The sequence below is a fragment of the Macrosteles quadrilineatus genome, unplaced genomic scaffold, assembly GCF_028750875.1.
Source record: "Macrosteles quadrilineatus isolate MER2022 unplaced genomic scaffold, UCM_ALF_1.0 Scaffold_4__1_contigs__length_99947679, whole genome shotgun sequence".
NCBI lineage: Eukaryota > Metazoa > Arthropoda > Insecta > Hemiptera > Cicadellidae > Macrosteles > Macrosteles quadrilineatus.
The window spans coordinates 30,774,884-30,802,743 of record NW_026542597.1 but is presented as its reverse complement, the minus strand read 5'-3'; the positions used below and the strand labels follow the sequence as shown (position 1 = coordinate 30,802,743).

The 27,860-nt window shown below is 36.8% G+C and overlaps 2 protein-coding genes across 4 annotated transcripts; both read left to right on the top strand.

Annotated features, from left to right (window-relative positions):
* Positions 1–4: 4 nt before the first annotated feature.
* LOC128991262 (nuclear hormone receptor FTZ-F1 beta) lies at positions 5–27,860 on the top strand. Of its 3 annotated transcripts, none has more exons than XM_054413977.1 (16): positions 5–188; positions 464–508; positions 2,818–2,940; positions 3,741–3,853; positions 4,376–4,513; positions 5,581–5,653; positions 6,320–6,527; positions 8,243–8,382; positions 12,112–12,195; positions 12,629–12,728; positions 13,230–13,614; positions 18,400–18,609; positions 20,416–20,668; positions 22,219–22,373; positions 22,736–22,840; positions 27,410–27,860. In XM_054413977.1, exons 1-15 carry the CDS (start codon positions 62–64, stop codon positions 22,823–22,825), a joined length of 2,244 nt encoding a protein of 747 aa, XP_054269952.1. In that variant the 5' UTR covers positions 5–61; the 3' UTR covers positions 22,826–22,840; positions 27,410–27,860. The 3 variants fall into 3 exon arrangements, with proteins under 3 accessions (XP_054269952.1, XP_054269951.1, XP_054269953.1); XM_054413976.1 differs by having other exon boundaries at positions 3,738–3,853; XM_054413978.1 differs by having other exon boundaries at positions 6–188; positions 3,738–3,853; positions 4,376–4,483.
* On the top strand, positions 23,925–26,024 carry LOC128992830 (uncharacterized). Its single transcript, XM_054416573.1, has one exon. The coding sequence runs from the start codon at positions 23,925–23,927 to the stop codon at positions 26,022–26,024; it is 2,100 nt and encodes a 699-aa protein (XP_054272548.1).

The following is a 27,860-nucleotide window of genomic DNA, read 5'->3' as shown; positions in this document are numbered from 1 at the left end:
GTGTGTCATGTTGTGTTACAGAGGATGGGCAGCAGCTAGCAGTAGGGGATGACACTGAGAGATGGACAGTGTCAGTCAGTGGGTGACGGGAGGAGGGAGTGATCTAACAGTCACAGGGAGTCCCACAGTAGTAACCTCCGGAACAGTTACTGTTACCTCCATCAACGTCCAGGATACCTCGGATATTAGTAAGTATTGTAATCGTTTTAGTGATGCTGATGCTACGATTTACGTACTTTCTTGACTTGTATGACTCGCCTGCGGCTCTTGCGTTAACATGTCTCCCATGTGCAGCAAAGTGCTACTTCGCACACTAGTTACACAAATAACTATTTCTCCTGAATAGAATAAACTGTAAATGTTTTGCAAAAATTCCTAAACATTCCTTTGCAAACAATATGAAGATTTCTTAAAATTCTTCTTGATCATAATATGCCATTAACAACAAGCTTTCTGTTTATAGGGCCAGAGTCCAAATATCCTGGATATCAGCAACCAACATGCAACGGTAAGTTTCTAAAAGTAGAAAAAGAACCAATTTACTTTAATACCTCAATATTTTAATAGTTGGGCATTGCTAATTATTGACCAAATTGATCTTTAGTTACAAATAAAAAAGATTACTTTAAATAAATTTACCCAACTACTAAATTTTAATTTGTTAACTTTCAAATACATACTGAGCCTTGGACAGGGCCGGTTCTAGGAATTTTTCAGAGTTAAGCGAACACCCGAATCAGCGCCACTTAGAATTCCCCCCCCCCCCCAAACCATGAACATAACTTAACCGTATTTGTGAATTTTTTCCCAATAATTTTGGGAAGAATTTTTTTTTTTTAAGTTTAGGTAGAAGAATACTAACTTGCAATAAAACGCTGTTTATTATTCGCAGAAATGTGACATTTATACACTTTTACTCATCATATAAACTATAGCAAAACCAAGGACACACTAAAAAAACAGTCCGTAATGTAATGTTCGTCAAGCATGACGTCACGATAGAAGACGGCAATGACGTAATGTTTGCCGTTTGTGATCAACTGCTTGTTTTAATCTTTCCTTGGAAAATAAATAAATAAATACCTACGTCATTCATTGCCGTCTTCTATCGTGACTCTTTTGGGCTGACTGGACTCGCCACCAGATGATTTCTACAATAGTCTACTCATTGATTTGCCTTTTTTCTTCCTCCTCCACATTCACCTTACGCTTTCTATGATAAGTGCCAGACGGTTTCTTTTTTTCTGCCATTGTTTTCATAGTTTCGGCTCGCAATATGTTTCATTCATTCATTCAGTTTATACTTTCTTTTTATTTAATGTGCTAATTATAAATTAAACTTAAAACACTCGTAATAATTCGCTTATCAACAATCATGAATCATCAAAACAATGCCAATACGATACCGATACGGTATAGGCCTACGCCCGATTACTAGAAAAATACCGGTATGGATCATAAACATAAACAAATGACGTTTTTGGCCAGAAAATAAACATTATTTAATATTGCTTAAATGGAACTGCCCAAACATGTGTTATGTTCAATGCTATTAGTATAGGATTCGGGCCAACAACGTCATTTGTTTATGTTTATGATCCATACCGGTATTTTTCTAGTAATCGTGGGCCTACGTATACAACTAAAAGAGTGCAATCCAACGTAGTGCTCTGCTCTAGGATCAGAGGCAGAAAGGAGTGAAAGAAAGGGGAAGTTTCTTGTTGTGACAAGTGGCGCTGCGCGCTTGCTTATCTCGAGCATGAGTGATTCGTGAAATGAATCCCAGCAAACGCTGGCGCTGACGCTGCCGACTGCCGAGCGTCAGCTCAGTTCAAATCGAAACTGCAAATGGCATTGAGTTGTATTGCTGTACAAATATACAACATTTTCAAGTGCTGTTGGTACAAACAGAATAAATGCCTTTATTGTGGTGCTTTGAATACTTGAACTCTGAGCAAAAATAAACAAAATTACGTTGTTCACGTAAAAAAAATGTTCCGTTGGCGCCATATGCGGCCGCGTAGTTCGCGTATGGGTTAAACCGGCCCTGGCCTTGGAAAACATTGTTTATACAGTATTATCATAAGAGACATGCCTTTGACAGAATTTTAACCCCTAATTTATGGGTGGTACCTCCTGGCTGGAGAGGCAGTGCTTTATACCGCTAAGCCATTGATCTAGTTCTTATTGAGACCCAACAGTCCACTTTCCTTCCAATAATCCTTCTAACTCTAAATCTCAAATGTAGTAGTTCTCAGCTTGATGTGCAGACTTCAGCACATGTTGGGTTTTTGTTGAGGTATTCTCACATAGTGAAGGTTTAGTTATATTAACACGTTCGCTGCGAGAATCCCTTTTGGCAATACGGTCAGAAATGCGACGCAGCCTCGGCGCGCCATTGATCAGCAAACGCAATAGCATTAAAATATTTCAGCCTTGACAGCGGCAAAACAGCAGTGGTGATGGTGCTGTGTTACCCCGAGAGTGGACATAGTTCACTGAAAAACTCACAGATAGCAGCACTGCCTGAATCCGTAGCCAGTGTCTTTGTAATATGGCTTGAAGGGAGAAAATCCCTGAAAACGGACAAAAAGTGTTGCCAGACGGGACTTAGCGGGAAATTTTACCAACCTAAACCCTACCTACACCAAATTAAAGTATAGGACCAGCACAACATGCTGATATAGTTTAGTTGATCCCCGATAAATGCGGAGGTCACAGTAGACAAACTTGTACAACACTGCACCGTGACTCCGATCGGAGTCGTCAGAAGCGAACGTGTTAATGATGGCTGTATTGTATATTGTATGTTTGTAGGACTCGGGTCAAGCGCAGGAGTGATCTCAGGCAAGTGCAGTGTAGTGGTGGGGGGCCCGGACACCACCCAAGATGACGAAGGGTCTGCGTCTGATGCCGAAGTCAGCAGTATTGACTTCTCAGGTGAGTCCAAACTCGTCTTTAGGGTTTAATATAGAGTTGAAATTGCTTGACAATGTAGGCTTACTATTTGAAGAAAAACTTATTACAAGTTCACGTCTAATGTAACTTATTGTGTTTAAAGGGGTTGGTGAGATTTCTACCATACCTAATGACTTGTCCACTCTGCAAGAACAATTATTTTTTTGTACAAATTAACTATTGTAATGACTATACTTTTTCAAACCAAAGAAAAATGTTTGGGGTCATTATTATTTTTGTGATAACATTTGGTGTAGAATACCTGTCAGAATAAGGCAATGAAAGGTTCTGGTGAATTATTACCAATCGCATGAAAGCTATACCGCACGTGGAAGGTATCTGGAATACAAATCAGTTGTTTTAGAAACCTTAAGTTTGGTTACAACAACTATTGGGGACTAGTCTAGTCGTTAGAGCTTTTGACTTCTATCTTGATATAAAATCCCGCAGATCCAAAGGTTCTAAACCTAATTTGAGATATAGGTCTCCACCTATTCAGAAAATAAATAAGGATAGTTCTCATGGGTTGTTCCAGAAAAATAGAGGTCTATTTATCCACCCTGTATTTTAAAAGCTGTGGGTTTAGCTGAACTTTTCTAAGAATCTAGAGACTTCTGGTCCCATTCTTATCACAGTAATAATATAGAATCGTCTGTATAGCAGAACAATCCTACTAAAAGCTATGCAATAATACAATTGACAGTCATGGTATTAATGGGCTTGTAGTAATATGAGTGGTGTATGTTTATATTGATGTATTTGTGTAATGTGTGTCCCAGCAGGTGTCAACATGCGCAACAAGAAGAAGAGAGAAGACGGAGACGGAGAGTGTGTGGAGAGGCCGATGTCATGGGAGGGAGAACTCTCGGACTCGGAGATGCCTACCATCAAAAGAGTGAGTACAAAGTAGAAATTACAACTTGAATGAGTTTACAACACTAAGCTTTCAATCATGAAAGCTGTATTGACAAATGTGCCCAAATGGCTTATTCAGGGGGCTAATTCAAGATTATCGAGTGTGTTGGGTTAGCAAGTTTAACTTTATTTATCTTGTCCTTGGTTCATGATTAAGTGGACATAAAATTGGCTCTTAGAAGAAAAATAGAAATTTAGTTATACAGTAGACCCTTCACCACCTATATGGGGTGCGTCTCCTTACCTACCAAAACGTAGTCTAGTAAAAAAAAAAAAACAGTGATAGGAAAAGTCCATCTGTTTTACCTTAAAATTAAACTAGTAAAATAGTATTCGGATTGTTTTAGTTTCTAACAAATATTATTTTCAATTGGAAAATGTGCAGTACTTTAGTATAGGAGAGGCCATAGATCGTATTTCTATGGTATAGTTAATAGATTAGATACACAGTTGTTAGTTATTAGTTATAATTGAAACAGCATAACTATGTTATTTGTAACAGGAAGAGGAGAGAGAAATGGAGGGGGTCCAGGTGACGACCAACACTGTCAAACAGACCTCAGCAGACGACAACAAACCTCGCCCTCTCAAGTTCACCAACGAAGCCATGGTACGTCACATGTCTGTGCTACTGGAAAAGGTGAAAACAAAATCAGACACCTTCTTGAATCTTGTCATACACCGTCTCAGTAACTGAGCATTAAATGTTTGATTAATGTTGTCTGTGAGGATATAAACATGTAAATAATATGTGTGAACCTCATGCATTAACTCTTGCTATTGTTGTAGTAATTTACTATTTATTTAATTTAATTTGGAAATTGTGTTGAAAAGTTTTCAAGAGAATCCATTGCTGGTGTTTATTCAATAAGTTTAACTTAGGTTTGTAGTTCTGTTTGTAACTTTAATTTTATTATTTTTAAATAACCTATTGTCTGAATTTTACAAAAAAATACAACCTGCACTTAATGCATATATAAATAATTCATGTTTTGTTAGACTTGAGTGTCCTGATCAATTGTTTCTAAAACTGTTTGACGGAGAATGAACTGAATGAGATAAGTTTCCTACGTCAATCCTTGATGTTTAGAAATTTAAGGAGATGGCTAGGATGTATTCCTTAATTCTTATTGAGGATTTTCCCACCAAAATTATCCAATGTTAAGTAGCATATTTTATAGAATTCCACAAAACCTAGTTAGTACTTTTGCTCTCGTCTCGGGGAACTAAATATTTTTTTTTTATTCCAAAATTTGTTTGGAAAAGGAAGTGTGTATTATTTGTTCTGACTTAATAAGGTTGTTTTCTCTCAAGGTTTTTTTAAATAATTTGATTAAATAATTTTTCTAGGAAAGACATGAGTACTTGAATTAATTTTTCAATATATTGAATTGAGTTTTTTTTATCTGCACTTGGCTTAAACCATGCACAGTAAAACTGTGCTTATGCATACAATATTCAATAATCAAAAATTAGTCTAGTAAAAGTTTTTTTTTATTTCAATCCAAGTAAGCCTTGCAGGTGTGATTAACAGAGATTATTATTTAGCACTGCTGGAAACGGAAATATGCGAGATTACTGTCTACGTACAAAATAATGAACATTGAATGTTTTTTTAATGAAAAGTCCCATCTGAAATCTTATTGCATACATCCTACATCTTATATTATTTTGTAAAAGTTGTTTACTGTGTGTTGTGTTTGACAGATGGACAAAGTGATGGAACATGTGAGGTGTAACAACCAGACAGAGCTTCCTCTCCTTGTGGACAGGCTACTTAGTGAGTATAACCTTCTACATATCACCAGCATTAGAATAAACATGGACATAGTTTATGAGGCACTGACAAAGTGTACTACTGTAAATCACGTACCTCTGTATAATACAACTTTAACCAAACTGACAGGATAGGATGATTATTGTAAACTATAACACCTTTTATGCCATATATTTTATCCCAGTGACAAATACTAAGGGAGAAAATAACATTTTAGACTGTAATGCACTCCGTGTGTGGCTTATTGAACTGTGTACTTTTGAAATAATAATTGGCTAGAGTTTGTCTATAAAGATGGGTGTCTACTTCAGTATTTAAAAGTCAATGCTAAAACAATTAAAACGATCTTGGAGCCAAAAATAAATACAGTAGAACCTACCTCAACCATAATACAGTACTTTTACCCACACCACGGTTTCAATAGCTAATTGATTTAGACAAGACAAGGCAAAATGAAGTTACGGAAAAAAGATGATACTGGGTCGGGATGAGGCTGTTGACCTCATAGAAAGAGATTTCAAAATAAACAAAAGCAAAAATAATGCAAACAATGTACTAATTTGGCTGTGTCTAAAACTACTTGTTATTCTCCCATCAGGTTGCTCTAATGGCTATTGAGTTAATGGTTGAAGAGTTCTGTATTGCTAATTGTTCACTACGCCTGTGCAGGTAGTAGCAGTGGCTACAGCCCCGTGTTGCCCCAAAGACACAGCGGGGGCCCCACCCCCAGTCCTGACTCTGCAGTGTACAGCTGTTACAGCCCCACCGCCAGCCCTGTCACCTCCCGACACACACTGCCCTCCCCCTCCCTCAGCCGCAACAACTCAGACGCCAGCCAGTACGGCGGCTCACAACATTCCAGCTGCTACAGCCAAAGGTAAGCATGCACTGACTTGACAGCAGGTCTAGAAATCAAGTTATGTAAACAAGATATAAATAAAATATTTGTATGTTTCTGATATTCCGAATTAAAGCTCAAATTAAATTATTTTCTATGACACCAACACATTACAGTGTTTATTTAAATCATATATGAATGGATTTTAATTGTAGTCACTACTCTCTTGTTAATCATTTAATGAAAAGCGTGCCTTCAAGATGGCCGCTTATTGCTGTGTTTTGTCGGTCAAACTGTCTCGGTTCGGTTGGACTTGTCAAATTAGAATCAATATGGCGTCGTTCTGTTGTTGTTAGTTAAAATGTCAACATTGTTATACAAATACATCAACTTGATAAGAGGAAAATAAGTTAGTATTTGGTATTAAAAACAATTGATAAGGTTTTAAAATTACTTTAAACACACATGCAATAATTAATTCTTGATAAAAGTCCATTAAATAATCCAAATAACATGCTTGTAAAGATCAGAATAAATTTTGAATGAATTTGTCAGCTATCCAACCATGGCCAACATAACAACACGATAAACAGTGAAAACAGTGGTACACTTTTTAAACATAGAATGATGACTCCAGATATAATCCATTCATCTCTATGATTAAAACACAAGATGAGGAAAGAACTGGAGTTGAAATTCAGCTGACAGGATTACTGACCAAAATCAGCTCCATTTATTAAAAACCCATGGATCAAGGACAGCTTGATTGAAATACCCCCGCCGCAGCAAACCTGCCGTCTAAGCGAATTTCCATTTGGCCGAATTGATTTTCAATTGATCTATTTAATTACATTAGGTTTAACGAGTACCTAGGTTTGCTGCTACAAGGAAACTAATAAAGTAGTGTGTTTTTAGTAAAATATTGATAGCTTACTATAAAATAAATAAATTTGCCAAGTTTGATCAAAATATATCCATAAACAAGCAAACTACAACATTTTACAATATTCTCCATAAGAATAACATGGGAATTTTAAATTTACAATTTTTTTAGTTTTCTCCGTAACCAATAACCGTACAAAAACACTTTGATATACTGAATTGTTTGTTTTTTTAAGCTCTTTAAGAAGGTTTAGAGAAAAATTGGGAAATTTTGTGTTTTGAGGGTAAAAAGTGAGAAAACCCAATTTTTACCCAATAAAACCCCCCATAAAACCCTGTTCCCATGGTCCGATCATGCTGGATCGCGAACTCATTCAAGTTTATCCCGCCTTACACCTTCAAACCAAATTTCATCAAAATCGGATAAAAATTACTCAAGTTATCGTGTTCACGGACACATATATATATATATAAATCTATATATATATCTATATATATATATATATATATATATACATATATAAAAATTTGAACGAATGGTGTTTTTGGCCTCTGGGGACATTAAAATGAAAAAGTAAATCGGTCCCGGGCCTAAGTCTTACCATGAGACCTACGGTAATAGCTACTTCCCTATAGGGAAATTCGCTAAAAGCATCCGCTTTTTTCAGGACTTGACTGTCGACCTACTGACAACTAGGTGAGCACTTACACCTCTCAGGTTAAACGTTAATACCTATCCTGTCTGGTTCATCTCTCAGTTTTGTACTTATTAGTTCACCGACGTTAGTTTTTTTTCTAAAATTTACTGCAACTAGTTTTAAATTTTTCAATGCTATTGATCGTCAAAGCTAACCGTAGTTTGTTTGTTACAGTTATTCGTCTGTGTCAGTGTCACCAACCCAGTTCTCGCCCACACACTCACCCATCCAGGGTCGCCACCTTCACAGGCCGAACACAGGGTTTCCGTCCCCCGTGCTCAACTCACGGACCACCCAGGATTACGCTGTCCAAAGTATGTCCGCCTCATCTACATAAGTGTTGGTTGTGTCTTTGGGTGTGTTGCTAGTCTAGTGGTTACTGTCTCAGACTTCGGTGCGGAAGGGTTCAATTCCCGGCACATCCCAAAAACTTTATTCTCATGATCACTTCTTGTAAAATGCCATTGGTGTGGAAAAAAGAAAGAAAAAGTGTTGGGTGACAGTCTGTGAACAATATCCAACTACAGTTTTATAACACTGTATTTTTAGATTCAGCAAATGAGTTAATACACCAACTTAAATTTTAGAAATATAAGTTACCAAACAGCAGGCCTCCAGGGTTAAGCCCCTTTCTCTTTTGAATCTCCTATGTAAGCTATCCCTAGGGCTTCTAGAAGATGCATAGATGTAAATAATACCCCCGCCGCAGCAAACCTGCTGACTAAGCGAATTTCCATTTGTCTGAATTGATTTTCAGTTAAATATATTTTAATAACATTAGGTTTAACGAGTACCTAGGTTTGCTGCTACAAGGAAACTAATAAAGTGTGTTTTTGAGTAAAATATTGATAGCTTAGTACAAAATAAATAAATTTGCCAAGTTTGATCAAAATATATCCATAAACAAGCAAACTACAACATTTGACAATATTCTCCATAAGAATAACATAGGAATTTTAAATTTACAATTTTTTTAAATTTTTTCCGTTACTAATAATCGAATAAAAATACTTTTATATACTAAATTATTTGTTTTTTTAAGCTCTTTAAAAAGGTCTAAAGAGAAATCGGGAAATTTTGTGTTTTGAGGGTCAAAAGTGAGAAAAACCAATTTTTACCCCATAAAACCCCCCGTAAAGCCCCGTTCCCATGGTCCGATCGTGCTGGTTCGCGAACTCATTCAAGTTTATCCCGCTTTACACCTTTAAACCAAATTTCATCAAAATCGGACAAAATTTACTCAAGTTATCGCGTTCACGGACGTATATATATATATATAAGTCTATATATATATATATATATATATATATATATACTAGTGATGGGCCGATTCCGATTCTCGATTCCAAAATACTCTCGATTCCGCCGGAATCGAATCGAGCATTCGATTCGAATCTCCGTGGGTTTGGGATCGATTCCGACTCTCTTTGATTCTTTGATAAAATTGGTTAAAATAAGCCATAAACGTCATATAAAGCAACAAAGAAACAAAATAAATTCAGATTGCTAATGATTTGCTTGCAACTCTGAGCAAACAACAAGTCCTGGTCGTATCGTCACTAACTCAGCGAGACTAGAGCGAGCGTATTGCAAAAATAATAGATGCGAACTCAATACAGAAGTAGCCTACAATGAGAAACAGTTAACAGATGGGAATTGGAGATTCGGGCAAACTGGACTGGAGCGAGTAAGCATTGCGTCACAGCTCACAAGACATACAAGGAAAGGGATGAGCATCGATTTAGATCAACCAGTGGTACCAAGGCTACTAACCACGAATACTAGAAAAGTAGAAAAATACCGGTATGGATCATAAACATAAACAAATGACATTTTTGGCCCGAAAATACACATTATTTCACATTGCTTAAATTGAACTGCCAAAACATATGTTCAACGCTATTCGTAGAGGATTCGGGCCAACAACGTCATTTGTTTATGTTTATGATCCATACCGGTATTTTTCTAGTATTGGTGCTACTAACTGAATCATTGCATCGCTACATCGATGTTATCAGTAACCGATAACATCGTTGTGAAAACATCGATGTTTTTGGGACTAAGACATAGATTTTTTTCTTCAATTTTTCGTCTGGTCTCTGTACTCTCCAGTAACGGAAAACATCGATATCTCAATTACACTTGGTCAAAAACATCGATGTGAAAAACAACGAAAATCTATAGAAAAACATCGGTGATGCGAAAACATCTACTATCGATGCTCATCCCTAAACAGAGCTGAGCTACCATTCATTAAGTATAACAAAACACTTCGTATTCGGTCCCGAAACGTCACTACTCAACGAGACTAGAGCGAGCGTCCTATAGCCTAAAAGCGACTTGGGCTTGGGCTTGGAAATATAATTTTGTACAGTGAATTGGAAGGTTTTAACTACCTATAAATGTTCAAGTGCGCGAAATTGTAAATAAACTTGTTTAGTGTTGCAATCAACGGGTAAATCTTCAAACACTGGGTATTTTAATGGCCGATAGGCAGAGTAGTTTTGCAGGTTCCGTTATTGTCTGCCAACAGTGGCAACACTGATAAAGTGAAAAATACTTAAATGCTCCAGTACCGACGGCATCAACAAATCGTATTGAGTACTGAGTTTCAATCTTAAATCTTTCAAGACTCTTTTTTGTAGGTTATGCTTGGATATACATTTTGATTTTGCTTATAATGTTCATATTTTTTATTTTTTTTTCAAATGGACAATCGACAATGGTTTCGGACGTGAACTTTAGGAGGGTGTACAAACAACGGTACCTAATGAATTGAGAGTGCAAAAATAAATATAGGAATTTGATTTTATTAAGAAACTAGACTTCTTTCCAATATTGATTTGATTTGTATACCTGTAAAGATTCATGTTAAAATTAGGTAAGTTAGGTGGACTGTAAAGATTTATTAATCTTTTCTCCATATTTTCCTTATTTATATCATACACAAGTGTTGATTCAGTTTTAGTGTAATATACTGATTGTGTTTTGTTTTGTAATACTAATAATAAACCAACAAATATGTATGTACCTAACACTGTTTTTTTTTTCCTTTTTGACTTTTTCTACTTACTTTTGTTGTGAATCGTGTGACTTAAATGTAGATCAGATACCAAATATTAATATTATTGATCTATTGCTTAAGCTGTATAATTAATTATGTTTTTGTTTCAACTAGGCCTACTCCTAGAAGTTTATATAAGGTTAGGTTAGTTTGTATATAATTTAAAAATCAAGAATTGGATAGGGGCTGATTTTTTATAATGATAATGAATGATTTTTTATAGTACATATAAAAGTTATTTTATAATATTCTATGGCTAGTATTTTACAATAACCTTGTAAATGTGTATTGAATGTGTGACATTCTAAATTCTACAAATAGATAACATGCTTGGTAAGCTTGTACTGATTTCACAATTTTAAACACATTCATAAAACATAATTGAATTTGGAATCGGAATCGAGTCCGGAATCGAGATTCAAATCTTAAATTTAAGAATCGGAATCGGAATCGGAATCGAGAAATTTTGGAATCGGCCCATCACTAATATATACATATATAAAAATTTGAACAAATGGTGTTTTTGGCCTCTGGGGACATCAAAATGAAAAAGTAAATCGGTCTCGGGTCTAGGTCTTACCGTGCCACCTACGGTAATAGCTACTTCCCTATAGGGAAATTCGCTAAAACAACCATATTCTTACAGAAAGTCTAAATTTGGCAAAAGCGTGAATTTTTGGAATCGTACAATCTTTGTAGATGCGCCCTGTGATCGCTATCGTAAAAGTTTTGCTCGAGCTCAATTTCCCGACTTGATAGCCTGTAGGCTAGCCTCAGCTTGGCTCAAAAATCGAGCCGCTCCCACATCTCTACTAACTGAAAAAAATCAATCTAAATTCACAAACAAACATGACTTAACTAACAGCAGTATATTATTAGTTTGTAAATTTTATAAGTTAACCATATTTTGTATCACTGGAAGTGTAAGTTTGTTTTATTATTTAAATTTTGTGTATATAAATGACATTTTGATTTGCAGGTGGTCTGGTTTATGGTGTTAACAGGACCAGTCTAGCTACTGTGGAAGACAGTCCTCACGACAACACTAGTGTTGACGCCAACGGTGAGTGCGACTTTACTTCTTCAACTTGGCGTAGTTTCAATTTACTTGAGATCAATTTGTTTCCTAAACACAATGAATGTTTTTTTTTAAATCAGAATGCTGGAATCTTAACCCTTTGGAGATTGGAAAACTGTGGAATGTTTTATTTGTCAGGTTGTTAGACATACTGGATAAAGTCAGCAGCTGGAAAAATATTGTGTCTGTTGTCTTTTCCAGTCAGATATTTTTGTCCCTGGCCCTCAGATGAGCAGTGCTAAGTCTCATTCTACAAGCCCAGCAGCACCAAAAACATTTTGAAAATATTTATTGTTATTATTTTCATGTTTGCTGAGTGGTGATACATATAGAGTAACCTTGAAACTAAAATACTTGCGAGCTGGTGGGAATTAAGTCAATTAGTGTGTAGGCCTAACAGTTATGTTGTGTTGAACAGATGAGGATGATCGCATGTCAGTGTTGGCGGCAGAGTTGGTACAACACTCGGGTGGTCTAGCCACTCCTCCGGGCATCAGTAGGCAACAGCTCATCAATAGGTAGGCATACGTCATAACATACTTATTATCTGAATTCTTGGGTCATGGTCACATTGTGAAATTAGAATATTCTTAACTTGTCCAGTGGATGTCATTAAATTACTACGGTGACTTGATTAACAAATTTTTACAATGGACACACTCACTGTTTACCACTTTTTTTTTTTTTTTTTTTTTTCTAATACTGTCACAGCCTTCTTTACATGTCTATGTCCACATGATTGTCTGTTGTGTCATTGTTGGTGATATAACCTTCTGGATACATAATGAATATTGTTGTCTATTGTAACAAAAACTAAAAAAGAAGATTTGGAAATATGGAAACTTTGCAAAATGGAAGCCGTATCATTCTTGTAGATTTATCAAGCGCTCAATGCCAGCAAATGCAGAGCAAAATAAAGTTCCCTAAACATGACCATTAAAATATTCAATAATCCATAAAGATTTATTTTCTTTTAACAATGACTTGATTATCAATGTTATCCGTACGTTCTGTGACAGCCCGTGTCCCATCTGCGGGGATAAGATCTCTGGATTCCACTACGGGATCTTCTCGTGCGAGAGCTGTAAAGGATTTTTCAAGCGGACGGTGCAGAACCGCAAGAACTATGTGTGTCTGCGGGGCTCCAGCTGTCCTGTCACCATTGCAACGCGCAAGAAATGTCCGGCGTGCCGCTTTGACAAGTGTCTGCACATGGGCATGAAGCTGGAAGCCATCAGAGAGGATAGGACGAGAGGAGGTCGCAGCACCTACCAGTGTTCCTATACACTCCCCGCCAGCCTCATGTCTCCGCCAGGCACACTGGACAGTCCCCGCCTAGACACCCCCGTAAAGCTAGAGGCAGGGGAGTCACCACACACACGACTTGTGCCTCCTCTGCTCCAGGTACATTATGTCTCTGGTCATTTTGCTTCCGTTCATTATACGAACATGTGTGGGTTAGGATTGATACAATGCAAGTTTTGCTATTTGAGATGTGTACTAACTTGTTATTATTAGGTTGAGGTAAAAAAATCGTTAACCAAAATTCATTGACTGGAATAATATAAAGCAAATAAATTATGAGTTAAAGTAGTTTGATTCATCTTAGACCCAGCACGACTGTCAGCAAGTTTGTAGGAAAACTATTACTTTCTGAATTTGGAGAGTTCAATTATCAATAATGTTGAAATTGAATCAACTATTCTTTAATAACACTCACACAATAATAACTTTTATTTACTTATAATCATAACAAAACTAGATAGATAACATATGATTTTATAAAACAGGTAATAAGTAAATTGGATGATGTTGTAACTCCAACACACCCTCTCAACATCATGCCTAGTAAAGTCCTAGGTAAAAGAGTGATCTTTTAAACACTTGCCCTAGAAGTGGCTTTGTTAAAAGGTCCGCTTGATTATTTTCACTTGGACAGTATTCCAGAAATACTTCGTTCTTATTTATCATTTCTCGGACGTAATGTTTTCGAATATCTAAATGTTTTATTCTAGCACTCATCTTTTCATTTTCAATAAACTTGATACAGCTCTGATTGTCTTCAAATATTACTGTAGGATTTTCTTGGGGGAAGCCCATATCTTTCAACAATAGTCTTAACCACACTACTTCTTGAGTGGCTAAGCTTGCGGCCATGAATTCAGCTTCTGTTGAAGAAAGAGTGACATTGGTCTGTTTTTTGCTAATCCAGTTTATAGTGCTGTTTCCTAACTTGTACATCATTCCGCTGATTGATTTTCTATCTGCTAAATCACCCCCCCAATCAGCATCTACATAGCATGACAATTTCAATTCTTTTTCCACCCCTAATTTTAATTTCTTGTCAATGGTACTTTTCAGATATCTTATTATTCGCTTTACAGCATTCCAATCACTTTGGGTGGGTTGTTCAACTCTTCTAGCTAGAATTCCAACAGCTGACAAAATATCCGGTCTTGATGTCACAGCAAGATAAAGAAGTGATCCTATTGCCTTCCTGTACATTTTGTTATCCGGCAGATCTGGTGACATAGCTGTTGAGTTGATAAATCCAACTTCCATTGGTGTTCTTGCTGGTTTACTGTTTTCCAGCCCATGTTCAATTATGACTTTATTTATTTTTCTTCTTTGGTGAATGTAAAAGTCTCCATTCATCTTATCAATTTCAACTCCTAAGTAGTTGTGAACAACTCCTAAGTCTTTCATTTCAAAGCATTGTGTCAGTTTTTGAAATGTTTTCTTGACATTTTCAATTGATCCAACACACAAAATGTCATCAACATGAACCACTACGTATGTATAATTTCCATCAGTATTACTCGTATATAAACAAGGGTCAGAATTGCTTTTTTCAAATCCCATGCTCATCATTGTTGTATTCAGTGTTTCATTCCAGGCCCGAGCTGCTTGTTTTAGCCCATAAATTGATTTCTTTAATTTATAAACTTTATCTTCATTATCAGATTTCACAAAACCTTCGGCCTGTTGCATATATATTTCTTCTTCTAACTTTCCATTTAAAAAGGCTGTTTTTACATCAAAATGATGCACAGTCAGATCTTTTGTCGCTGCTATGGTTAGTAAAAATTCTTACTGTTGTTGAATTAACAACAGGAGCAAATATTTCATCATAGTCTTCTCCATATTTCTGTGAGTAACCTTTGGCTACTAAACGTGCCTTATAGCGCTCAACCATACCGTCATCTCCATACTTTGCTTTAAATATCCATTTACATCCAACTGCTGTTTTCTGTGGAGGTAAATCTACAAGTTCCCATGTATCATTTTTTAATAAGGCTTCCATTTCTTCTTGAGCTGCTACAACCCATTGTTTTTTCTCAGGTTCAGGCAATTTCTCCAATTGTTTCCAAGATTTTGGCTCAATCACATTTCCTTGAGCTATTAATGATAGTCTGTTAGGAGGAACACCTTTTGTTTTTCTTTCAGATTTTCTTACTTTCAAGTTAATATCATTATTCTGATGATCATCTCCATTATTATCCCCATCAATCATATATGGCTCGTCATGTTCAATCTCTTCCATTTCATTTGACATATGTTCTTTAGTTTCATTTGTTAATGTTTGCCTATCATCAAGTACATTTTTCTCATCAGTACCTTTTGGTTGATCAACTTGAACACTTCTTTGATTTTCTTCGACCTTTTCATGTCTTTGGAGTAAACTGTCTACAGGCAATACCCTAAAGCTTGAATTAGTATGATTTGCATCGACATGTGGAAAGGAAGATGTGTCAAAAACTACATCTCGAGTTGTAATGATTTTCCTATCTTCGGGTAACCACATCCTCCAGCCCTTTGATACATCTGAGTAACCAACAAATATCCCTTCTTTTGCTCTTGATTGAAATTTGTCATTTGTCTTGTCTAGGATAAAACCTTTACAACCAAACTTTTTTAGATATGAAACATTTGGAATTTTCCTATACCATCTATGATATGGTAATACACCATCGATTGCATCTGATGGGCATCTATTCCTAACATGAGCTGCTGTTGCAACTGCCTCTGCCCAAAACGTTTGAGGAAGATTTGCTTCAATGAGCAAACATCTTGCCATGTCGTTTAATGTACGATTCATCCGTTCAGCCACTCCGTTTTGTTGAGGCGTTCCGCTACATGTTAATCTTCTCTGAATACCATTACAATTCAAAAATCCATCGAACTCTCTGTTAACATACTCTCCTCCATTGTCTGTTTGAAGATATTTAATTTTTCTTCCTGTAAAATTTTCTACTTTGTTCTTGTACCTTTTGAAAGAATCTAATGCATCACTTTTCTTCTTCAAAAAGTAAACTTCAACCCATCTTGAGCTATCATCAATAAAAGTAATGAAATATTGAGATTTTCCATGTGACTCAGTTTTCATTGGTCCACAGATGTCAGAGTGAATAATGTCCAGCACTTCAGATGTTCTTTCACTTTTAGGAAAAGGTCTTTTTGTAAATTTTCCTTGAATACACACCTCGCATTGTGGAATAAGCTCTTTTGTGTTCACTTTAATACCTTTAACCATATTTAAATTGATTATTCTTTTCAAGTCTCCAAAGTTCAAGTGTCCAAAATGTTGGTGCCAAGACAATAGACTTGATTTTTCACAGCTTATATTCATTTCTTCACTACTCTCTTGTACGTAATAAAGTCCATTTAACCTATTCGCATGGATCTTTGTCTGTCCATTCTGATCTATTATCAAAGCAGCATCTTTTTTAAACAAAACGTGATACCCATGGTCAGTAATTTTAGCTACAGACATCAGATTTGTTTGAAGTTCTGGTACATACAAAGTGTCATACAAATTAACGCTTAGATTTGTACTCCCATTTAAAATGTTCATATTAACTGTTCCAGCCCCTCTTGCATCAGTTGATGAATTGTTGCCAAGAGATATACTTCTTCCATTTACAGGCTTGTACTTGGTAAATTTACTGTTCACATGAGTCATATGTGAAGTGCATCCACTGTCCAAACACCACTGTATATCTTTCATTGACAAGTTTCCAAAATAAGAGTCATCTTGTACTGAAGAATTAAGTCCTACTTCTTCTAGCTTAGCAATCGCTACGTTTTGTTGATCTTTATTTGCTTTGGGACAAAATTTTGCTTTATGCCCGATCGCTTTACATATAAAGCATCGAAACGGAAAATCAACTGATTCCGTTCTATTTCTATAAGAGTCTTTTGAAAATCTTCCTGGTTGAAATCTAACTTTATTCTGAAATTTTCCTAGCAGAGCTTCACTACTCTCTTTCTTACCATGTTCTTTTCTCGCTTCCCACTCTTCTACAATTTTTATTTTCAAAGTTTCAGGAGAAGGCAGTGCATCTCTTGTTTCAATAGCAATTCTAAAGTTTTCAAATTCATCTGACAGGGAATACAAAAGAATAATTGTCAAAAGATCCTCATTAATATCGATGTCCATTCCTTTTAATTTGTCCACTACATCAAAAAACATATTCATGTAATCTCTGACATCATAATCAGGGGTCAGTTTTGCCAAAATTAGCTTCTTTAACAAAAAGGCTTTCCTTGCTGGTCCACTGGAATCATAAATGCCTTTTAATTTTTCCCATATCTCTGCTGAAGTGTTACATCCTTTCACTTGCTTTAATTCGCTTGGGCTGATAGAGAGGATTATATCTGCCTTTGCCTTTGCATCAGTGATTAGCCAAGCAGTCATTCTTTCACCTTCTTCTAGAGGCCTTTTAATGGTTCCTAACACATACCCAAGTAAATCATTTTTAACTAAAACTGCTTCCATCTGCATTTTCCATGTGTCATAATTATTTCTGTTCAAAAGTTCAATGTGATTACTCATATTTCTTTCCATATTCCTCACTTAATTGAGTCTCATAATCTGTTGAAATTGAATCAACTATTCTTTAATAACACTCACACAATAATAACTTTTATTTACTTATAATCATAACAAAACTAGATAGATAACATATGATTTTATAAAACAGGTAATAAGTAAATTGGATGATGTTGTAACTCCAACAAATAACACATAAGACATAACTAAAACACTTTTTTTTATATCTTTACTACAAATTAAAAATCCAGGTAATATAGCCTATAAATAATTCATACACTGCTGTACAGTTCTTAAGAAAGATTTTATATAGTTTTTTTTTTTTTTATTTCTTTAAACTTATTCCTATTTTGCAGGAAATCATGGAAGTGGAGCACTTGTGGCAGTACAATGAGCCAGGAGGTGAAGGTGGTGGGGGAGGTGGAGGTAGAGTGGGGGGAAGTCCTGCGAGTCACAGCGGGGGCAGCGGCGGAGACTTCCTAGCAAACCTCTGCAACATTGCGGACCATCGACTCTACAAGATAGTCAAGTGGTGTAAATCCTTGCCTCTCTTCAAAAATATCACGGTTAGAATGTTTAAACTTGATTTATTATGAAAAATATTTAGCTAACGTTTACCTCAGATGCATGTCAAGAATTTTCAAAATATCAACATCAATTTGACCAAAATATGACTTGTCAATTTTTTGATTGAAGGAACCCTGTACACATTTTTGTCAAACTAATATGATTAGTCTGGTAATTAACTTTATTAGGTTGACCTGGCTAGTGATGCAGTGTATATTGTTCACTTGTGATTGTATAGCTGAGAAATTCATGGTTTTTGTGAGCATAGCATGATTAATCGAATAGGGAAGAGTCTATTCTGAAGGGTTTGCATAAAAAAACTCAACTTTACAGACAAATTTGAATATTTAAAAAAAAAAAAATTATTTTAGGTTGTCCGGCAACTGGGAAAAACTGTAAAAAGCGGGAATTATACGGGAATATTATGATGCCGGGAACTATGCGGGAATTATACGGAAATTCTGTAATCATGGCAGTAATGTACAGGAACTTTTCCTGAATCGATTTTTTATTTTAAATATTCAACAATCGTTGAGAGTCAAACAGAACCTGTGTAAAATCTTCTCCAACCGGAAACATTTATTATCGTGAAAAGCAAAATCAGCATGTTACGAAGAGGACAGGCTATAGACGCCATTTTCTCGAAGCCGTCCAGCCCAGGACCCAGGATTTGGGCTACTATGTATGTTGTTAATATTTCATTTAAACATCAGCATTGATTAAATTAAAGATTCCCGCGTCGTGATCTGTTTTGTGTGTATTGTTAATACAGTTGAACCTCGTTTGTACGAACCTCGATAAAACGAATTCCTCGATAAGAAAAATTTGTTTAATCTCCTTGACACTTTCATATAGGTCAATGCTAAAAACACCTCTATACAACGTAGTAATTAAGTTAAAAACCTCCATAAGACAAATTTGTTTGTGACATGGGCTAGGACTGATTAACCTCTATACAACGAATATTCTTAGCACAAAACCTCTACAAGACGAACGTGACCTCTATAAGACGAATTTATCATAATCTTAACCTCCATAGTACGTAGTTTTCAAAACAAACAGAAGCTTGTCTCAACATGAAACCCCCTCCTATCCCTCCTCCTTCCTCAGTCATTGTTTGGAAAAACCTTTGAGCGAGGAGAAACCTCTATAAGAAGAATAACAGCAGCATTAAACCTCGATAAAACGACCCTCTTTATTAAGAATAATAAGAATACCTCTATAGTACGAATTTTTCCCGTACCCCTTAAAATTTGTCTTATAGAGGTTCAACTGTATAATAAAACCTGGCAAGCCTGGTATGCTCACGGGGTTACCGCTACGCGCTACAGCACTAATAGCCACTATTGCAACTCATAATTTCTCACTCGTGGCCACCTTTCCCCAACGGCCACCCAACCGCTACCTCAGCTAGAGGCCTTACCTCTTCTGCCACAGATGGGCTTTGTTGGTGATGTGCACATGTTTTTAAGTTGTTTTGCGTACTTGCGTGAGTGTGTGCACTCTTTTTATTAGTATTGCATATGAAATGTATTAAATTTGATAAACTTTTGCCAAATTTACCTTTAAAAAATGCCTCTGGAAAAATGGAAGTTACTCAGGAAATATGCGGGGATTCGGCCGAGCCCTTTGCTAGACACCCTGTATTTCTTGTTTGTGCCAGAGTGGACTCTAGTCCATTCAGATAAGCCTGCTACCCCTACACATATCCCCAAAACCCCTCAAGTCCTTGTGCAGTATGTTTACAACTTCAACCTTTGAGTAATGATTGACTTGACTCATAAAGCATATTCTTGTATTCTCAGATTGATGACCAGATCTCTCTGTTGATCAATGCGTGGTGTGAGTTGCTGCTGTTCTCGTGCTGCTTCCGCTCCATGTCGTCGCCGGGGGAGATCCGAGTGTCGCTGGGCAAGTGCATCTCGCTCAGTCAGGCGCGCGAACTCGGCCTCGGCCCTGCCATCGAGCGCATGCTCAACTTCACCGAGCACTTGCGCAGACTGAGGGTCGACCGATACGAGTACGTTGCCATGAAGGTCATCGTACTTCTCACTTCTGGTGAGTTTGTGTAGATTCTAATAAAGGAATGTAGAATTAATGAAGAATGAATAGGTTGATGGACAGTAATTATTTTTGTACATTGCTTAGTGTAGTTTTTGATTTAACATTTTAAATATTTTCTCAATAGAAAAGGCTATTCAGGTGTATTTTAACCCAAATATGAATGGAAGATTAGTGTGGTGTGAGGGAGTAGCATTGTGTAGTTTTGTTACTTCTTAGCTTCTTTATTCAGGAACGTGTATTAAAGGCACATTGATTTTAAAGGCACATTATTCATTTTAACATGTCTCGAGCATATGTTGTGACACATATGGTATGGCCATTGATGTTTAAAAGAATGTATTAGATTTTGAAAGAAAAAAATGTGTGGCTATTGAATTTAAACGCTACAGCTTCCTTCTTGAAAAACCCCATGGTGGGGGGATATACAGGTTAATTGTGTGGTAAACGTTTAGTATGCTATATCCTTAGAACATTGGTCTTACTGTAGGTGGGTCAGTTCTCTCTGTATCCATTTCTTCTTTTCAAATGATCATAAAAAATACTTAACACATTCGCTGCTGACCGCTAGATTCCGGGACGGCGCCAGGAGCTGAACTAACGCTCATAACTAACTAACATTACCGCCGATACACCGAATTACAGTAAAAACAAAAGTAGTAATGTTGTCGCAATGTTCTGCAATAAAACGGGCTTTGGACATAGTACTAAGTGATTCTGATAGATAGCAGCAAAACCCAGGTTGCAGTCGGTAAAGTAGTAACGCTATTTAGTAGGAAAAAGGAGGGACAAAGCCTTGTTCTAAATGACCCTGGTGGTATTTTGGGAAACTATTTTTTATTGTCAGAAAAGTACGTCCCTACAAGCTGCAATGAAATATAGGACGCTCGTGACGAGCTGGCTGATCCATGGCAATGTTAAACAACAATGAACGGTGACATTCCGAAACGTTCCTAGCTCCTGGCGCCGTGGTCCGGCTGACATTCCGGAACGTCCGTAGCAGCAAACGTGTTAAATTTACTCAGTTGTGGTCAAAATTATTGAGGAGAAAGGAAGGATACACAACAAACTCACCTGAATAAAGAAGTCTCAGGAGGTCAATAGAACACAAAAAGTACACATTTCAGGGGCTTCTTCAGAGGTAGAAGGTAGAATGGCAGTTACAGTTCTGGCACGGTTTTAAATGTCTGACAGTCTTGCCAACACTTAACTTGTATAAACTAAAAATTATAAATTCCGGAACCTTATTACTATTAATAACCTTATTACGGAATTAATAACTAAGGTACTTACGTATTATACGGAGACCACTTATTTTACAGCGCGCTGCGGTGGTTAGGTTAGGTTGGTCTATTATAAATATGTTTGTAGGACTTTCCTACTTTCGTTATGAATCGAACCAGACAAGTCATAAAAGCTTCATGATGACCAAACCTAACCGCCGCAGCGCGTTGTATAAGGGTGGCCTCCGTATAATACTTAAGTACCAAAACTAAACTTAGTTATGGTCAATAACGCTAAATGTGATTGAACGTCGTTGTTTGCAGATGCCAGTGATCTGAGGGAGCCAGAGAAAGTGAGAGCATCACAGGAGAAGGCACTGCAAGCTTTACAACATTACACTCTGGCCCACTACCCGGACATACCTTCAAAGTTTGGTGAACTGCTGCTGAGAATACCCGACCTGCAGCGGACCTGTCAGGTAACATTACACATAGCCTGCCCCGACCTTTATAACTCAAAGCATTCTTTAAAATATTTCATGGTGCAACAACTTTGGCCATGTAACAACCACTCAACTCAGATAAATGTTTTAAGGTAGGTGAAGAGCAAGCAGCTCTGTTGAGTGTTGGCAAGTTCTTAATGGATTCAACTAAGGACTGACTAACAAAACTGATAATTTGTAGTTAATCCACCGAACAATTTTATATCCAACTGTGTAATTTCAAAACAATTTTTGAAGGGAGGAGACTAGGGGTTAGGAAGTAGAAAAAAGTTTTTTAGACTTTCAATTTACAAAGTTAGTGCATTGCCTTGTGTTTATTTTTACTTAATATTTTTCAGGTCGGCAAAGAGATGTTGTCGATGAAGAACAAGGAGGGTGAAGGTCCCAGTTTTGACTTACTCCTCGAACTTCTCAGAGGAGATCACTGATATCCACTGCCTCCAGTAAGTGTGAAAACTCCTACAGTTATTCCTTTCCTTAAAGTGAGATTGAGCGTTTGAAAAGTGAGATTAATATTAATAAATAATAAAAAAAATGAAAAATAAAATAATAAATAATAAAAAAAATGAAGAGGCGAAATATTAAGTAAATTATGTGTGTGATTTTATGTGTTCTTTGACTCATCTGCAACCTTTCATCAGGTGAGTTAGCTGTGTCCTCTCCATCCTATATTTATTTATTTAATCCAAGCTAAATGCTTTTTCCTAAAAACATAACCTTAAAGTGACAAATCTTTTCACTCTTTCCTTTACTCCTTTCTTTCCTTAGTGTTACTGTCCAACTATCCTATCCACTATGAACCTATCTTCCTTTTGGCTAAAACAAGCCAAACAACATGCTTTCAAATTATCAAAAATTATATGTCATGTACATTTCCTGAGTTCTTGCCTTACTCTAGGCCTAACTCCAGTGGGCCTAACTGTAAAACCAGCCATCAGTGGCATGCCCCCTAATATGTGGCCTGCTATATTAGCCCTAGCCTACAAACAATCAATAGATTTGACTAAATCTGTCCTACAACTGTACTCTGAACAAATGTATAACCACAGAAAGGCTCTTTCTGACCTCACAAAGCTGATTTTGAATGACAAACCACAACTAGCAGATAATCTCAATTCAATAGCACAGAAAGCCTTAATTAATATGAACAAAGAAGCTGAAAGAAAACTCAGAAAACTCTCTAACCTTTGTATCAAACATATACATCAATATGGATCTATAGGCCTAGTCCAACAAACCCAACCACATCAGGTTCCTCTAATCTCAGATAGGCCTTGTCTGGCCTCCCTCTTAGGACTACCTATACCAGTAGGCCAAAAACCCTTTCTACCTAAACCACCGAAGATTCCTACTTCCCCATTCAAGAGCAATTCTGTCCCAAACAACCCTGAAACCTCTACAAATGAACAACAAGTTTGCAACTTATCCAACCACCAGCTCTCAGAAATAGAAAAAACAGTTTTGACCAAGGGTCTCAGTTTTTGTCCCACACCCCGTTTTGACCATTTTGGCCTAGTTAAAGACATCATGTCGCTAGCTAGGAACCTACGTCTCAAACATTATTTCAACTCACAAGATCAAGACAACTCGAAATCCAACAGTGTGGAGCCCTCCCTAGCGAAGTTTGCTCCACCCTCGGACTTCGATCCCCCTCCGTTACCAGCAGACCATCCGATAGAACAATACATCAACTTCTTGGTACAAAACATCTCAGATCCCACTTTCGAAAACAACGTAACCTCTACAACACTCCATAACCTCACCGAAGCCGAGAAAAAAGCCATTTCAACTTTAAAATCAAATACTGATATCATGATCCTTCCAGCTGACAAAGGCTCGACCACAGTGATAATGAATAAATCTGATTATGTGTCAGAAATCCAACGCCAGCTCAGTGATTCTTCCACCTACCTCCTTCTGAAAGAAGATCCAACTATAAAGTACACCGCTGAACTCAAGGAAATAATTTACAAACACTCCAAATCCAACAATATCTCCCCAGAAACAACAAATCTGTTAATACCAGAAGAACCCATCTGCCCTAAAATCTACATATTACCAAAAATCCACAAAGGCATAACACCACCGCCAGGAAGGCCCATAGTATCAGGCTGCGGTTCTTTAACGGAACGTATCTCTTCATACGTAGACGCCTATCTACAACCGCTAGTACAAAACTTGGCCTCATATATCAAGGACTCCAATGATTTTTTGCAAAAACTTAACAATGTCAGACAACCACTCCCCGCTAACACTCTCATGGCCACTATTGATGTCACCTCACTCTACACAAACATACCTCATGTCCACGGCCTAACAGCAACAGAAAACTACCTTCAAAACAGACCCAAAGGATCCCTACCCACCACTTCGTTTATAACTCAACTGATAAAATTCATTCTGGAAAAGAACTATTTCCAATTTCAGGACAAACACTTCCTACAGATCAAGGGCACTGCCATGGGTACAAGAATGGCCCCATCTTATGCTAATCTCTACATGGGGAATTATGAAGAAAAGTTTTTGTCTAGCCGTGAACACCTCCCCATCTGCTGGTTTAGATACATTGACGATATTTTCATAATTTGGACCCACGGTGAAGAATCACTACGGAAGTTCCTGGAAGACCTCAACAGTTTTGGACCGCTAAATTTCACCTGGGATTTCTCTGAGACTTCCATCAACTTTTTAGACCTTACAATTCATCTAAGGAACAATAGCCTCACCACATCTATCCACATAAAACCGACCAACCACCAACAATACCTCCATTTTTCTAGTTGTCATCCGAATAACACCAAGAGATCACTTCCTTACAGTCTTGCCCTAAGGGGAAATCGCCTAATTTCAGAACCGAAAGACCGTACACAATACCAAACCCAACTTCAAAAAGCCTTCGAAAACCGAGGCTATCCTAGCACTCTCGTAAAATCTCAGATCCAAGCGGCTCAGAACCCACGTCCAACTACAAAGAAAAATACCAACCATCTTCAAGTAAATTTGATAACCACTTACCACCCTGGCCTGCAACAACTAAACAACCTCCTTAAAACAGGTTTCAAAATCCTAGAGTCCTCCAGCCAAACCAAAAACCTCCTTTCAAGAGCCCCTTCCATAATCTATAGGCAACCCCCAAATTTGAGGAATATGCTAGTCCACCCAAAACTCCCAAATCCATCAAAAATACCATCTGAGAAACCAAGACCGGGCTCATACCCATGCAATGAAAACCGATGTAAATCTTGCCAGATACACCATCCTACAGAAACTTTTACCAGCACATACCATAATAAAAATTACAGAATCCAAGGCCATCATACCTGCAGCTCAGAGAACCTTATCTACCAGCTTCAATGTTCACATTGTCCAGCCCAGTACATAGGCCTAACAACCGAGACTCTCCGAAAACGCATGAACGGCCATCGACATGATGTTAAAACTAGCAAAGAAAAACCAGTTGCACAACATGCCTTATCCCACCAACTTCTATTTGATGAATGTTTCACCATAAAAGCTCTAAAATCATTGCCAAAGAACCAATGCAATAGTTCAATGCTCAGAAGATGGGAATTAGCTTACCAGTTTGTGACCAACTCCAGAACCCCACCTAACCTCAACATTAGATAATATCCTCATATCCTCACCCTCACAGCTAACTCTTAAGTATTTATTTTCATGGACAAAACTAATTTGCTTTTCAATGTACATATTATATGTAAATACAATATTGCAATGTGCCTGTATTTAGTGCTTTGTGCAGTGTCAGTTGGACAACCTGTCAGACATTTTGAATTCAAACTGTGTCATCCTATTTAAACTGTTGTTTTGTAACTACCATCTAGGCCTACTTCTGAAGAAGCCTCTGAAAGAGGCGAAATATTAAGTAAATTATGTGTGTGATTTTATGTGTTCTTTGACTCATCTGCAACCTTTCATCAGGTGAGTTAGCTGTGTCCTCTCCATCCTATATTTATTTATTTAAAAAAAATGAAAGGCATTCATAATTGAGAACACTTGCTATTCAATTAATGAGTTTTTAAATAACAAAAATGGCGTTGTTGGTAAGATTTAGGTATATTGTATTATACTTGTAAATAGGCTCATTTTAATTTTTATGTACTTATTTTTATTTCTTAGAAATAAGATCTGACATCTTTCATTGTACATAAATTGTACATATTATGAATAAAAACATATTTGATTTGATTTGATTCTTTCTCAACAAAGTAGTGAAGTAGTAAAGGGACTTAAATACTATACTACTATGGGTGAGGTTTGCTAACTCCAAATTTCATTAATTCCAATGGTAATAATTTAAATAAGTAGAGCGTTTCACCAACTCCAAAGATCAGTCCGGGCCAGAAGGTGCTGCAGGGGTTGCCACGGTCAGATTGCAGGCACATCACGTTCTTGCTTTGTTAGCCACGTGCCACGAAACAACATCGAGGGTCCGTTAATGTATTGTAGAGAATGTAGTAGGCCTACTATTAAAAACTAATCAATGTAGGCTACTGTATGTTTGTAAATTTAAATAAGCAAAGTTTAAAATATTATGCCGCTAGCTGCCATGTGTGTGTTGCTTGTTTACTTGTATTATCATACAACTGGAATAAGAACTGTTTCTGTTGGTTGGGGGAAGAATGAATAGTTATTCATAAATACTTAATTATTATTGTTGAAAATTAATATATAATAATGATAAATTATCAACATGTAAATTCACTATTTTTATTACTGAAATTACCTAAAGAAATGATCAAATAGCTTTAACCTAACCTAACCTAGACCCCTTAGTCAATGCTAGAGCAACATCACAAATATGGTGGATAGTGCCTGCAATCTGACCTGACCCGGACGGTATTTTGGAGTTCATGAAACGCTCCCCATCCTGTAACATGTTAGTTTGGCTTAGACAGGATGGGCCGGATGACCTGATGTTTTACAGGTCAGGAGATTGTCTAGTTTGTCTAGTTGTTTACAACCCTCAGTAAAAGTTTTTTTTTTTTTTGCAGGTGCCTTAACCAGCAGCAGGACCAATGGACGACTCTGGCCTCTCGGACCAGATAGTATTTTTATTTTGTATCAAAAATATTATAAATCTATGAGATTCTGTTTTTTAATAGAATCCATCTTTTGTACATACGTAAGTCATAAGTTGTAGTGAGGTTTATGAAACCCGCTTTAGTATTATTACGTAATGTGAGAATGTACGTTTTTTACAGTTGTTCTTTTGTTACACAAATTTTTGAATAGATTAAATTTTCATATATTTTATGTATATTAAGACCCGTTGTTGCGGCCGAGGCTTTGTTGTCCTTGAGCTTTCGCCGTGTACGAGTGTGGCCGCTTTCAAAAAGCAGCTTTTTATACTTTTTAAATTTTTAGAAAATATAAAATAATATAAATAAATATATCGCTTTATGAGTGTCCACAGTGACAATAAACTTGTATAGTTTTTCTTCA